The following is a 15,105-nucleotide window of genomic DNA, read 5'->3' as shown; positions in this document are numbered from 1 at the left end:
AGTCTGGATATGCTGAGATGGTTTGGGATCAGCCTGTGCTTCAGAACAGGAGAGGGAAGAAGTTGTGTGTGCCCTGGAGTTTATTATGGGATGGCTCTGCACAGTGATGTGGGACACGGGCTGGGGTCACCCCCAGGGCTGCCCTGAGCAGAGCACAGTGTTGGCTCATCTCATCTCCTGTCCCATCTCAGCCACACCAGGTGTTTGTTCCTTGGGAAGAAATACTCCTTGAGGGCTGAGGAAAATGCTCCTGGAGGGTTGGGGCAGGACAGCTGGAGGAAATGGAGCTGCCCTGTTCCTCAGCCACGTTCCCAAGGACAATGTGCAGACAATGCTGTTTTGTCCCAAGTCCCTCAATGGGGAGCCTGAGGAGAGATTTCCCAACCAGAAAAACCCAGTGAACCCCCAGGGCTTTGGGGGAATAGAATTCCTTTTACCTTATCTCCTTATGGAGGGGAGAGGGGAGAGGGGGAGGTTGCTGGATTTGAAAATAAACCAGATGGCTCTGTCATTTCAAAAAGTCTCTTTAGATAAAGAGTGCAGAGAATTCAATCTCCTTCTGTGTTATGGGCAGCATCCATGCCAGAGCCCTGGGATGATGGGAGGAAGAGCCCTTTCCCCTCCAGCCCATTGGGAAGTTTATTGTTGGGGAATTAGGGAGAGCTCCATCCTTGGAAATAACCCCAAAGTCAAACACGTTTTGTGTTAGTGCCCCACCTTAGCTGCTCAACCCAAATCCACGATGTCCATGTGCCTGCAGAGACTGGGAGCAGGAATAACACTTCCCACAGCTGTGTCTCCTGTGGGATACTTGGAATATTCTCTCCTTTTTCCTCACTTGGGTGCAAAATATGCTGCCAAGCAGGCAAAGGAAAGGTGAGGGGAATGGAGAAGCACTCCTGGTTTATTCCTTGTCTCAACCTCCTCTCTTTTTGCTAAAGTCAGTGAATATTTTCACATTTTTCGTATCTGTTTTTTAAAAGTTTTCCCAACCTGATTAATTTTGAGAGCACGTAATTCCAGTCTTGGCTCCAATGAAATCAACACCAAAATTCCCACCTTGCCCAGAAACTCAGGTCTAGCCACTGGCACTCTCCTTGGGAATATTCCCCCAATTTTTGCTGGAATCAGTTATGTTTTGCCTTCCCTGTTGTAGCAGTGTTCGCAAAGATGTGTGTGGTACCAAGCTCTGCCAGAGGAGCTTTTGGGAAAACTCTCTTAGGGCAGCCAAGAGGTGCCCAGCCTTTTTGGAATAATTGTTTGTGTGTTTTGCTTTGGGTTTGTTTTGTTTTTCTAACTCGGCTGCCAACACAAAGAACCAGGGGAAATAATTCCAAGTAAAATTTCAATTTTCTTGATTATTTTCTCTCTTTGACAAATTAAAAAAGAGAAGTATTTCATTTCACCAAAGCCCTGAAGTCTTTCATTTGGGCCATTAGGAAAAGCAAGGGAAATGAAGGGTTAGACTTCAAAGGAAGTGCCTGGGGGCCGTTCCCATTCATCCAGCACGGAGGAGACCCTGCTCCAGCTTTTTCCTCTGCTGGAGGGGAGTTGAGCACTCTTGTCCTGGTTCCCAGGAAGGTTTGCTAGGAAGAGGCTTTTCTGGGATGAGGATGGGATTAGGTGAAAAGTGAACTGGAGGAGACACAGGGTAGATGTAAAAATAAAAATAAGCAATGCTGTAAAACCTCTTACTTGCTTTCAAGCTGCAACTTGGAAAATTAAACTGGAAGCCTTGGTTGTTTGTGAGGTTCCTGAACTTTATATAGACATAGTAGATAAATTTACATTAAAGGTATTTATATATTGATTTTGTCACAAGGAAAATTCATGTATCTGTGTTTTGAAAGTCCGGGTTTATTAGCACACATTTTAAGATGTAACACCTTTTCAAGCACAGCAGAGATTGCTGAGAGTTGTGCAAGCACCCTGCTTGTTTAGGACACGGCAGTGTTTAAGGAGTACCACTACATTGTTGTGTTCTTACTGACTGTAGCTTTTGTCTTGGCCTCCTAATCAACCATAAAATTAGTTTTAAAAAAATCCAGATACCCAAAAATAAAAATAAATCCAGAGCAAGGCTGTTAACATGAAAAAATATTGTTTGTTGTGGATGCTTCATCCAGTGCCTAAAGGGGCTCCAGGAGAGCTGGAGAAGGACTTGGGATGAGGGCCTGGAGAGACAAGACAAGGGGCTATGGATTCAGACTAAAAGAGAGCAGGGGTAGGTGGGCTATCGGGAAGGAATTGTTTCTTGTGAGGGTGGTGAGGGGCTGGGATGGAATTCTCAGAGAAGCTGTGGCTGCCCCTGGATCCCTGGAAGTGTCCCAGGCCAGGTTGGATGGGGTTTGGAGCAACCTGGGATAGTGGAAGGGGTCCCTTCCCTGGCAGGGGGTGGAATGGGATGAGCTTTGAAGTCCCTTCCCACCTGAACCGTTCAGTAATTCCATGATTTTTCTGCTGTTGGAGGTAAATCCTTGGCCCGAAGACAGGGACCAGCAGCCTCCTGCCAGTGCCAGGTGTTGATGACCGTGCCGGGATAGAAGCCCCCTGTGCTAATCCCGGGCTAACCACCCTTCCCTGTGCTGTGCTGCAGATCCCTGGATGGGCGGCTCCAGGTGTCCCACAGGAAGGGCCTCCCCCACGTCATCTACTGCCGCCTGTGGCGCTGGCCGGACCTGCACAGCCACCACGAGCTGCGCGCCATGGAGATGTGCGAGTTCGCCTTCAACATGAAGAAGGACGAAGTCTGTGTGAACCCCTACCACTACCAGAGAGTGGAGACCCCAGGTACCACCACAGCCCTGCCTGTCCTCAGCCTCTCCTGCAGCAGGAGGCATCTCCGAGGGCATTCCCAGGCACAGCGGGTCTGTTGTTGATGGTAATCCCTGACTGTATGGAGTAGAATAATTTATGAACCTGCACTCAGGGGGAAAATATCTTTGGGAATTGATGAAATCCAAGTGAGCAGGTTCCAGGTTCCCAGTGTTGCATTGCGTGCACATGAACAACTCCTAGCAGGAACCATGGCAGTGTTCTGTGCATCCCTCGCTGCTGGTGTTAAATTAAGGATAAACTGTTGAGCTGGGTCTAAGAACAGCTCCCAACTTCCTGTTCTGGAGTCTCCTCCTGCCTCTGGAAGGGACTTTGATCTGGGGCTGCAGCAGCTTCTGCTGCATGTCAACACAGATCTGCAGAGCCAGGCAGGATGTTTATGCTAATCCCACCTGCCTGCTCCGTCCTATGGGAAACTCATTCCTTGGAAATCATGGGGTGCAACTTCTCTTAAATCATTTTTCAAGCAGAGCTGTTTCTGGGAAGGGGCAGAGAAACCAGGTATGCTCTGATAAGCTGTATCCATTCCCAGCTGAGACCTGCTGGGAATAAACAGCATCTTCTCCTGCTGCTGTTACTCTAGAAGCAAACATCAAATCCTGTCCCTTAGTGAACCTCTTTGTATTCCATGTATTTAGGGCTGTTACTCCAAACTGGTTTCTCCTCATTTTCTGCTGTTTCAATCACTTTATTTTAAAGCTGTTCCTTGTTTTTCTTCCCAGTGCTGCCTCCGGTGCTGGTGCCTCGGCACACGGAGATTCCGGCCGAATTCCCGCCTCTGGATGACTACAGCCACTCAATCCCAGAGAACACTAACTTCCCAGCAGGTATCGAGCCCCAGAGCAACTACATTCCAGGTACCTTGTGTCTTCCATACAGGAGCAGAGGGAAGGGTCAGAGAGCACAGGGAATCCTGGCTCGGGATCCCACGCTGGGGATCTTTCTTTCCATCGTTCCTCTGGAGCTAGAGTGGGAACCTGTGCAGAAATAGCTGGAAGCTGTAAATGTGGGCACCCAACAGTGCTGTTCATGGCTTTGTCTTGTTGGTTTTAAACTGACCTCTTCATTCAGTGGTACGTCCTCAGTTTATTGTGAAATCTAAACTGGATGTTCCCTTACCAGGTTGAGATTTGAATGAAATCCAGCCATTTTGAGTAAAATTCTCCAAATTTCTGATGGAATTGAGCTCTTCTATTTATGTAGCTCTTTTACAAGCAATTTACACCTTATTTGCATGGACAAGTTATGCAGACAAGTTATGCAGCTGCATTCCAGGAGAGCAGAAATATGTGGACAGAAAACTGCCTCCATGGCTTAAAGTTTTATGGGACTGAAAATCCGTATTTTTTTGGTTTCCCCCTCCTCTGTTATTCACAAATACGGATATCACCCTAGCTGTGCTGGCTCCTCCTTCCAGCAGCTTGAGAAACAAAAGTAATAAAAAAGAATTTGAGCTCCTTGTGAATGACAAAGTGAATGTTTTTGGTGCTTAAAATCCAGACTTTTCAGTTGCACTGACAGTGGGATGATTTTATGCCTCCAGAGACCCCTCCTCCAGGCTATTTGAGTGAGGATGGAGAAACCAGTGACCACCAGATGAACCCCAGCATGGATGCAGGTGAGTCACCTTTGGGGTTTTAATTTAGTGGCTGTATCCCAAAGAAAGTTGAATGTCCAGGTTTTCTGTCATTGCCACAAAAAGAAGTAGCCAGGTTTGGAATGAGAATACCTAATTTATGTTCAAATAATCCATATATTATGTTCAGATAGCCCATATAAATGTTCAGATGTCATGGACTTCCCTCATTATAGAAAACAAAAATAAAGAAAGAAACCAGCTCAGAATAGTGTGAAAGGAAAAGTTAAAATGGGCTGCACCACCTCTCCGTGTCCATGGGACATCCAAGTGCAGATACTGAAAATCTCTGCTCAGAATTTGTGGCAGATTTACATGACTGAGGATAAAATTCTGACAGCCTTTTGGTCAGATCTGTGTAACCTGATCCAATACTCCATTGTCCCAAACCCAGCAGGATTGGGGATATAAAGTGTTACGGTTTTAATTATATTTTGTCTGGCAATGTACACCCAAGCTCTTTAGTTCCCAGCTAACTGGGTTTGTCAGGATGATACCTGAAAGTAAAACAGCCAAGTGCTGCTCAGTTTGGAAAATTAATGGGTTAAACTTCAGTGAATTCCCTGTGAAGGAGCAGCAAGTTGATATTTGAAAGCTCCTGTAAGGAGTAATAAACATCAGAGAAGCTGCAGTGTCAAAAGTGAGACTTCAGTGAGCAGTGGGTTGTCCCTCCAACAAGCCTGGGCAGCATGGCAGATCCTGTGAGTGATTTTCCTGGTGCAGATTCCATAGCAATAATTATCCCACCTTGATTTTCAGGTTCTCCAAACTTATCACCAAACCCCATGTCTCCAGCACACAACAATCTGGGTAAGCACATGATCCTGGGAGCTGGGTGTAATTACAGTCCAGAGGGTGACATTTGGATGATGATGTCGAGGTTGTGCACTTTTTACAATATTCCAATGGTTTCCCACTGCCAGAGGGCAGCTTTGGATTGGATGCAAGCAGGGAATTGTTCCCTGTGAGGGCGGGGAGGCCCTGGCACAGGGTGCCCAGAGAAGCTGTGGCTGCCCCTGGATCCCTGGAATTGTCCAAGGCCAGGCTGGAGCAACCTGGGGTAGTGGAAGGTGTCCCTGCCCACAGCAGGGGGTGGAACTGTATGGGATTTAAGGTCCCTTCCAACCCAAACCATCCTGGAATTCTGTGATTCTGTGAGACTGAGCCTGGTCTGAGAAGAGAAAAGTGGAGGAGGTGGGTTGGAGAGTCCAAATAAACAGGGAATGTGCAGGCTGGTGAATGCAGAGGTCATGGACAACATTCCTGGAGCACCAGAGGTGTTTGTGGGTGCGGAATTTTGTGGGGGAGATGCACAAACCACAGATGCACAGGAGGATTGTTCTGGCTGACAGCCAGCTGCTTTTCCTCCCCCAAACTCAAGTTACACTGCAATCTGGAGTCATCTTCCCCTCCCAGCTCCATCCTGGGCACAGGGAGCACATTCCAGCCCCAAGGCCTCTGTTAGACCATGGCTGGCACTGACTCATTCCATACCTGTGACAGCAAACAGGGGAACCCTGAGGAGAAGGGAGAGCAGCTGAACCTCTGAGGCACCACAAGAGGTTTTGTGGCTCTTTCTGTACCCTCTTATCTCAAAAGTTCTACCCTTTATTTTCATTCTGATCTCCATCACACTGAGCTCTTGCCCTGTTCAGAATTGCTCTCCGTGTGTGCCATAAAAATCCCTCCCAGCTCTGCCTGGCTGCAGGATCAGCTCCCCAACTGTTCATTAAGGCAGCAGACAGAGCCCACTTGAGACTGCTCTGGAATAACCATGGCCATAAAGTTTACATATGCTTTTAATCCTGGCACACAAGACTTTGACACTGCTCCAAAATTTGTCAGTCATTGGCTGACTTGTGGATATCTTGGGGCTGTTGAAGAGAGGATTTCTTCCCCCTCCCCCCCCCCCCCCTTTTTTTTTTCTAATATTGCCATGGTGACACAAAACTTTTATGTCTTTAACTGCTACACCCCAAGAAAAGAGCACATGACTGAGAAATCTTTATTTCCTTTATCCGAGTGTGCTGCCTGGAAGCTGATGAGATTTTTCTTTCAATTTATCCTTTTTTTTCAACCTAAAAATAAAAAGCCAATTCCATGTAACAAATCCAACCTGGCGAGTGATATCTGCCTTACATAAGGCAGAAGGGAGTTTCTAGGAAACAGACCTCTGTATCGTTCCTGACAGGGACACTGGTTATTAACACATCAGATGTCTCAGGTGCTGTCTGGGGACAAAAAAAAAGGAGCAGGTGAAGCTGGTAAAGCACAAGGAATCTCTTTGTAGTCTGAGGAGCAGACAGCAGAGAAGCAGTTTAATTTACCAGCATTAAAAGACACCTTTAAATTCTTGCAAACCATATTTATTGCTCTCAGGCAGGAGCTTCCACAAATGAAGAACTTCTTGTTGCTTTTAATTTTATTGTAAATTTTTGCCTGTGAGGAAGCTACAGAATAATAAACGAAAGGGCAGCTGAGCAACTTAAAAGTGTCCAAGCGCAAAATTCTCATCATATGTGTGTTGTAAATGGCTTGTCTGCAGCAAGGAGCTGCTCCTAGGGAAATCAGACCTTCAGCCTGATGGTCACAGCCCAGGAAGGGGCTCTCTGGTCTCTCCTCTTGGAGCTGTTGGTGCCTGGTGACCTGCAGCACTGCCGTAATTCCATGGATAAGCAGAACTCCACTGTCTAGGGCTGGACTTTGCTCTGCAGGAGTCTAATGAGGCTTTCTCTGTGCACTTGTTGAGAGAATGGAATAGAAATCTAAACCCCAGAGCAGTGTGTGCAAGGAGGGAGTTTCTCATCCAGCTCTTGAGCAGAGGGGGGGCTTTTCCAGCTTTGCCATGAAGAAAATAGTGTCCCAGAATTGATTTGTTTATTTGAGCAGACCTACCTGAAGCTTCTAAGACTTTACATAAAATGAACTTTGGACTTAAGTCCCGTGGCCATGTTCCAGGGAGTTGCAGAGGCAATAAAGCAGCACGAGGCAAACCAAGTGTGACACCAGGGGCAGGGTTACCTTGAGGAGCAGGGCAGGTTTTCCATGTCAGGCTGAAACGTGGGATGGAAGGAGCTCAGGGAATTTCATCTTTCCATTCCCAGGCACAAAAGTGTTGCAAGGTAACATATTGGAATCTTTTTAAAAATATTTTATTCTCCTTTCAGTTTGTGTGCTGGAGTTGGACATGTTTGAGTTTTGGTTCCAAATTACAGTTGTGAAGTTTTCAGTTGTCAAACATAAGCTTTAAGTAGAAGTCACAGATATCCAAGGATCTCTTCCCTATTGCTGAAACACGAACTGAGGGAAATACTAAAAACAAAATGAAAGGAGAGTTGCCAGCATTCTGTGGACATTGGGAATGTAGTCAGGGAGCTCAGGCTGGCTGAGGACCAGCCCTGTGGTCACACACACACTGTTGTTCTGAGGGGCCGTCCCTTGGAGCACAGGAAATCCATTGTCAGGGATTGCTCCACAGAAGGACTTGACGAAGGAGCTGTCAGAGGAATGAGCACATGGCCCACGGTCACATCCACATCCCTCTGTCCCCCTGTCCCAGGGGACAGCCAGCCCTTCCCTGGGTGCAGAGGGAAGGAAGCACTCACATCTCTGCATCTCCTCATTTCCAGGGAGGGAGATGGGATTGGTACAGTTGGAAACATCTCTCAGTGGGTTCTGATCCACACTGTGATCAAACACATTCCCTGAAATGAGGGTAGCAACTTCCCTTGTGCTCAGAGAGGGGGAGCAGAGCAGGCAGCAGATTTTTCCCAGGACTTTCATGTGGAGGGAGGATGCAGGATTGGGACCATCCCAGAACCCAGGGGACACTTCTGACAGCAAAGCTGTTTCTGAGTCAAGGCTGAAATTGTGCAGAGATGATTCAGGCAGGATTTGCCTGGGTTTCATGTGTCCTCTTTTATTGACTGTGTACCCCCTCAGGGTCCTTTGGCTTTAGCAGAGCTGCATTCTTTTCCCCAAACAGTGAAGTCATAAATTGAAAATGAATATTTATGACAGCTCTAACACAAGAGGGAACTTGCCCATCCCACAGCAGCTTAAGCTGAAGTTTAAAACTACAAATCACAGGAGAAAGCAGCATCATTAAAAACTTGGTTGTAGTTTTTAGAGATGAGCTTTTCTTCAAACCAGGATTTGTTGGTTTATGTCTTTCCTCAAGCTGCAAATAAGCCAGAAGTAAAATTTCTGTACATCCTTCAGTGGGGAATCCACAGTTCTCTTGAGCCCCAGCCAGGTGGAGATGGTTTCTGAAGGCAAGGACCACAAAACCATGGAGAGGTTTCAGTGTTTTAAAACTTGAATAGCACCAACCTGAAGATATTACTTAAGGATCAACACGAGTTGATTTTTCTGGACCTGAGCAGCCTTTTGATTAGAAAAGTACTTGCTGTCGAGTAAAAGCCCAGTCAAGTGGAACTGATCTGTTTCCTTTAGTGGGTGGACCCACCTTGGGAGGCTCTGGGCAGAGCTGGTGTTTGCTGGGCCTCTGCAAACTGCTCTGGGGCCACAGGAGCCCAGAGCAGTCCCAAGGTGGGCACAGCTGGGGCTGAAATGAGGCTGCTGCTGGAGAAATCTGCCCTGGTGTGGCAGTTTCCAGTGGGAAAACCAAATGTGCCATGCAGGAGAAAAAGGCAGGGACAGTGAACCTGTGTCACTCCTGGATATGATGTGGAACATCTGTGCATACCAAGAGAGGGGCTTGCTTTGAGCTATAAAATTAAAATACAAGGAAGTGGCAGGTAACTGGGAATGGGTATAAGCTCCAGATTTCATGGACTTTGAAGCCTGCTAAGGATTACAGAGTTCCCCAGATGCACTTCTATTCAGTTCCTTATTTGCTGCCAACAAAGCTTGTAACAAAGCAGAAACCAAAGTGATTTTCCTGATTATTGGCTATTTTGGGAACTCTTCCAGTGCAGTAATGAGAGGAAGCCAGTGTGTCTTTTGGCTGCTCCAACCTGTACCTGAAGGTTATGGAGTAACAGGTACAGGTGAGAAAAGACTCCCAAATCTCCTCAGAGACCCTGCTCAGTGTGAGAGGAGGATGGGGTGGTGAAAACCTGCCTTGGATTTTTTTGGAGCTGATCTCTTAAGCCCCACATTCTCCTAAGCCGTGCAAGCACAACAGATGGGAAAGCCTACGGAAAAAGCTGGGGTTTGCTGCTTGATGTTAACTCCTTGGCCAGATGGGAGCTCTTCTGTTCTGCCTTTAAGCACCATTTGAATGGGGATGAAGTGATAAATTGGGGGGAGGACTGGAGGGAATTATTCTCCTGCACTGGATGTGGGGTGTAGCACCTAGGAATTGGCTGGGTCTGCTTTGCACGTCCCCTGCTCAGGCTTGGCTCCTGCAGGGCTGGGCACCTCCTCGGGCTGCACTTCCAGGAAATTTAACTTGAGCCTTGCTCTGCTGGAATCTCCTCGGCTTCAGTGGGAGCAGTTAAATCATTCAGTGCTGTTTGAGTACTCACCCTGCCTTCCTGGGGCTGCCTCAGCTCCCTCTGCTCCTCAGCTTCAGCCCCTTGGCTTTGGTCCGCGAGGCAAACCAGGACCCCAGGGAAGGCTGGGCCTTCACCTGCTGGGAAAATGGATTTTCCTGTGATGGTTTGAGATCCAGTGCACTGGGAGAAAGTATCTCATTTTTAAATCACCTTGATGCCAGAATTACAGACAGTTTGGGGTGTATTTCAGACTCTACTGGTTTCACCAGTGCCAAAGAGATCACAGCAGGGTCAATGACAAGGAAAGTTGGACTTGCTGGCTGGAAGTACACAGATTTAGGGTGCAGTCACCTGTGCTGTTGACAGCAGGTTTGTGCTTCATTCTTTCAAAGATTTTCTGCTCCTTCATTTTCTTTGTCTCTTTAATGAACTGGCTACCTAAAAGTGATCCCACGTTTCATAGTAAAGCGGAGTTTATTTATTTAATTTCTCCCAGGTGTGAGGCTGCTCAGTGACGCCCCACTTGCTAAGGGAGTAATGCCTTTGACTATTTGTGATTGCTCCACGTGCCAGAAGCTCCAGGGGTGATGTCACCTCCTTGCTGTGCTCCATTAAAATGAAAGTTTGGTTAAAGTGAGCCTGAGGAATGGAGCAGAACAATATTCCATACCAGTTGGGGTTCTTTTTCCCCCTTTCCCTTCCTGTGGCTGATTTGGCTTTTGTTTGGTGCAGATCTGCAGCCTGTGACCTACTGCGAGCCGGCCTTCTGGTGCTCCATATCCTACTACGAGCTCAACCAGAGGGTGGGAGAGACTTTCCATGCCTCCCAGCCCTCCATGACCGTGGATGGCTTCACTGACCCCTCCAATTCCGAGCGCTTCTGCCTCGGTTTGCTGTCCAACGTCAACAGGAACGCGGCCGTGGAGCTCACGAGGCGACACATCGGTAGCTCCTGCTGCCTGCTGTCCGTGGCTTTCCGGGGGGAAGGGGGAGACCTCCACAAAAACCTCTTAATTAGCAGGTTTAGAGCACTGGGGTGGGAATATCCATGGATTCCAGCAGGCTGATCTCCCATAAAACAACCCTAATTGTGTTTTTTTTATGTAATCGTAATACAAAAATGCACCAAGAAACACTAAAATTGCTGCATGTAATAGAATTTAAACCATTTCACACACTCTGTGTATCTGGAGGGATGTCAGGGACAATTTTGTGTGTTCCTTTTCCCTCCTGCACTGTTTGATTTTCTGACTGACCTTTTATAAATGGAAACTGAGTTCCTTAATTGTTATCTCAATTTCCACTTTTCCTGCAAGGTCCCATCCAATTTGTTTTCAGTTAAACTTGTGCTAAGCAGAACATCCCAAATTTCTGCAATTTTACTAAAAGGCAAAATTGCTTATTCTTTACTGTTTTCTGCTGACTCCTATCAAAAATGAACCTGATTTTTGTCCTAATTTGGCTCCCCTTTCCTGAGCAACAGGAGAATCCTCCCTCTTGCACAGGAGAATCTTTCCTCACTTGTTTTGAAGATTATTTCTAGCACCAAAAAAACTCCAACCCCCAAACCCACCAAGATTCAGAAATCAGATTTTAAATGCAGCAGACTCCTTCTGCTCTGTGGAAGGATGAAAGCAACACATTCAAACAAGAATGTGAGACCACAGCAAACGTTTATGTGAGCAGCAAAATGTATTCTTCAACTTTGTTCCTTTATTAACTGAGATTTTAATGATTTGTGTAAACACCTATGGGCAATGTATGTGTGTTCTTGTACACAAAGTCATCTCCAGCAAAAGGCAAGGATTTGGAAGTGCTGTGGAATTTCATTCTAAGTCATTGAGTAAATCCCCAAACAGTCATGTCCAGCTGGGATGACTTTCAGAAGAAATTAGGATTTTTCATGTGTTAACTGATTGAAATGGTGACTTTCATGTGTTGACTGATAGAACCTTCATATGAAAAATACCAGTGTGTTTTTGGAGGGAGCTGCTTTGGAGGGACCACCTGGCTGGGGTTGGAGGTACAATTCCAACTGGAGTCGGTGCTCCTGCCTGCCTCAGCTCACCTGGCTCACGGAGCAGTTGCCGGGAATGTCCAGTGGGACAGAGTTTCCATCATGGGTAGCTGAGCTGCGGGTTTAGAGCTGGCTGAGGGAGCTGTCGCAGCCCCTGGGGCACTTCCCGGTGTTTTCGGCGCTGATGCCGTGGCTGTGTTGCAGGCCGCGGCGTGAGGCTGTACTACATCGGCGGGGAGGTGTTCGCCGAGTGCCTCAGCGACAGCGCCATCTTCGTGCAGTCCCCGAACTGCAACCAGCGCTACGGCTGGCACCCGGCCACCGTCTGCAAGATCCCCCCAGGTAAGAGACGCACCGGGCACCTGCCCGGGGCAGCCTTGCTCCTTGTCACGGTAGGGATGGGTGCGGGGATCTCCGGGCTTCGGGAACTTCTTATAAGATCATGGAATGGGTTGGATTGGAAGGACAGTAAAGCTCATCCCCTGTCACACCTTCCACTACCCCAGGCTGCACCAAGCCCCATCCAGCCTGGCCTGGAGCACTTCAAGGGATGGGGAGTCCACAAACTCTTTGGAAAATCTATTTTACCCTTTAAAGAGCCACTTGACAATTCCAGCAGGGCGTTGCATTTTTATAGCCTAAGGGATGAAGGTACTGCTGAAAGAAGCAAGCTGTGTAGGCTCCAGTAGTTGCACTACGTTCATCCAACAGAACAGAATCTAAGCACAACTTAGAGCAGAATCTGCCACTTGTTCCTTCAGTGTTTTTTATCAGCCCCCTGTTGTATTGTAGTTATCTGATAGACACATTGATAATTTTGTTTGTGCCTCTAAGTAATGGTAAGAAATTTCTCTTAATTTAGATTCACCCGTAATAGATTTAAATGGTTACTTTTTTTTCTGTTCTGTAGTGAAATCCCCTCCCTCCTCTGGGAATTAGTTTGTTCTAAAGAAATCACATTGCAGACACCTGGTTGTTCTGGTTACAGTCTAAAGTTTTTGCTGAAAGATTACAAGATAATTTATTTAATCTATCTAGGAAGGACAGGCTTTTTTGTTAGATAAATGCAAAAAGCTGGTAAGAGAGGAGATGCTGTTTGAAATGGAATTTGGTTGTTTAGCTAAGCTTACACAAGCTGGCTTTTTTGCAGTTAAAAGCCTGTATATATTTAAAAACTGAACTTCTTTGTTTAGAAATATTTGAATTTTTTTCTTTTAAGAGGAGATCCATACACTCCAAGCTCTGGCCCATCCTAATGGGTTTCCTTTCTCAGATGCAGCTGCCAGTGCTGCAAATTATGACTTAATTCTCCACCACATCACAAGAGTCCACCCTGGCTGGAGTCAACATCTGCAGACATGAAGAGCCCACATTTCCGCTCAGGACCCAGCTCAGGCACAGTTTTTGGACGCCAGCTCTCCCCACTTTTGCCACAGTCTTTGGCCGCCTTTTCTTCTGGGTTTGAAGCAGTTTCTTCATTCCCTTGTTGACAGGATTGAGTCATTCCCACTCCTCCCCATGGAGAGAGCTGTTCCCAAGCACTCCTGAGGGCTGGGATCCAGCACTGGGATCCTCCTGGAGTTTATTCCTCCTTCCCTGAGCTCAACCTGGCCCTGACGCTTTCACCCTTCAAACTTCTTGTTTGCTTCCCTTCAAACTCCCTGAGACTGCAGCCCCTGGGCTCTTCCCTGATCCCAGAAGTGGGCAGTGCTTCCTGCAGCTGCTGTGGTCACCCTTTGCTCCGCACCAGATGAATCCAGCCCAGGAGAGGAGGCTCACGAGTGATCTTCAGCAAAACACATTCGTCCCACTCCAAATGTTGTTTTTCGGCCTTGGCCCATGTGTAATCCCAAATGGGCCTTAGCTGAGTGCCTGGTTTGAGAGTTTAACTTGTTTATGGTTATCTGGGAGAAAGCAGATGTAGCAACACTTTTTTAAAGAGGGGCGGGCATTTATTTATCTAAACTATGAAGGATGTTATTATATTTCACCTTTTTCCCCTAAGAACAGTTGAATAAGTTGTTCTCAGTCATTTAGCTGGGGCTAAACATCAGAGGAAAAACTTCAGTTTTAAAAGCAAAGTGATTGGCACGTGATAGTGGAACAGAAGAGAGGATTTTAGCAGGAGCAGCCCTGCCACCAGCCCTGCCACCAGCCCTGCCAGCCTCTTTAACTCTCAGAGCTGTTTCCTGGTGTGTCAGAGTGGTTTCGTTTCAGAACTTCCCCATTCTGTGACAGACTCCGTGTAAATCCAGCACCAGGGAGCTCCTATTTTTAGCCTGTGCACTCCTCCCCTCCAGGGCCTGCAGGGATCTCTGTTGTTGAGTGTTCAGTCATAGTCGGGCTTTAAATTACAAGAGGAGGGAAATATCCAGGAGGAGGAGGTTCCACAGCAGGATCCCAAGTCTGGTCTCACAAGCTGGTCACAATCTGCTGGGGGCCTCCAACATTCAGAATCCTCTCCTTTTTCTTCTTCCTGTGAAAATGTGGCAGCCTCAGTTCCTGTCTCTGGAGCTGTGTGGCACCAGGTGCTCTGAGAACATGGGAAAGCAGCCTTGAGTTGCTCTGGAAGAGATGTAATTCTCAGTCCTGTTAAGCCAGTGCTTGTCCTTGCTGTGTTCCTTCCCACAGGCTGTAACCTGAAGATTTTTAACAACCAGGAGTTCGCTGCTCTGCTGGCGCAGTCGGTGAACCAGGGCTTTGAGGCCGTGTACCAGCTGACCCGCATGTGCACCATCCGCATGAGCTTCGTCAAGGGCTGGGGCGCCGAGTACAGGTCGGGATCCCACTGGGCTCTGCTCCTGCCACTCCTCAATTCCCAACTGGGAGAGTCCCGCAGAGATGTTGTTCCACTTTGAAAACAGGGAGTCAGCCCAGTGTCTGTTCAGGAACACAGATGGGTTGTGGCTCTTGGGAATGGGTTGATCTGGTCTCTTTGTGGGATACACCTGAAAGGTCACTCTGGTATGAGCCAAGAGCTTGACCTGGAGCACAGCACATAAATCCACATGGTCCATGTAGGAATTACTACATTTTTTCCTTAAAATTAGATCTGTATTTGATGGTTTGAGTGTCTTAAGACTGCACTTTTATCAAGAAAGGATTATAGAATCCTGGGATGGTTTGGGTTGGAAGGGACCTTAAAGCTCATCCCA

The 15,105-nt window shown here is 47.3% G+C and overlaps 1 protein-coding gene across 2 annotated transcripts in view; it reads left to right on the top strand.

The window, feature by feature from the left end:
- The window catches only part of SMAD3 (SMAD family member 3), a 68,412-nt gene that overhangs the window by 46,447 nt on the left and 6,860 nt on the right, over positions 1-15,105 (top strand). Inside the window, exons 2-8 of one of the 2 annotated variants that reach the window (XM_008637475.2) lie at positions 2,597-2,790; positions 3,558-3,692; positions 4,379-4,453; positions 5,231-5,281; positions 10,666-10,878; positions 12,155-12,292; positions 14,582-14,726. In XM_008637475.2, the coding sequence (XP_008635697.1) occupies positions 2,597-2,790; positions 3,558-3,692; positions 4,379-4,453; positions 5,231-5,281; positions 10,666-10,878; positions 12,155-12,292; positions 14,582-14,726 (951 nt within the window). The remainder of the gene's footprint in view (positions 1-2,596; positions 2,791-3,557; positions 3,693-4,378; positions 4,454-5,230; positions 5,282-10,665; positions 10,879-12,154; positions 12,293-14,581; positions 14,727-15,105) is intronic. The other variant, XM_017738616.1, reaches the window with a different exon arrangement.

The sequence above is a fragment of the Corvus brachyrhynchos genome, unplaced genomic scaffold (genome assembly GCF_000691975.1).
Source record: "Corvus brachyrhynchos isolate BGI_N302 unplaced genomic scaffold, ASM69197v1 scaffold200, whole genome shotgun sequence".
Taxonomy (NCBI): domain Eukaryota; kingdom Metazoa; phylum Chordata; class Aves; order Passeriformes; family Corvidae; genus Corvus; species Corvus brachyrhynchos.
The sequence above is the reverse complement of the archived record's forward strand: the minus strand, read 5'-3'. Positions and strand labels throughout refer to the sequence as shown.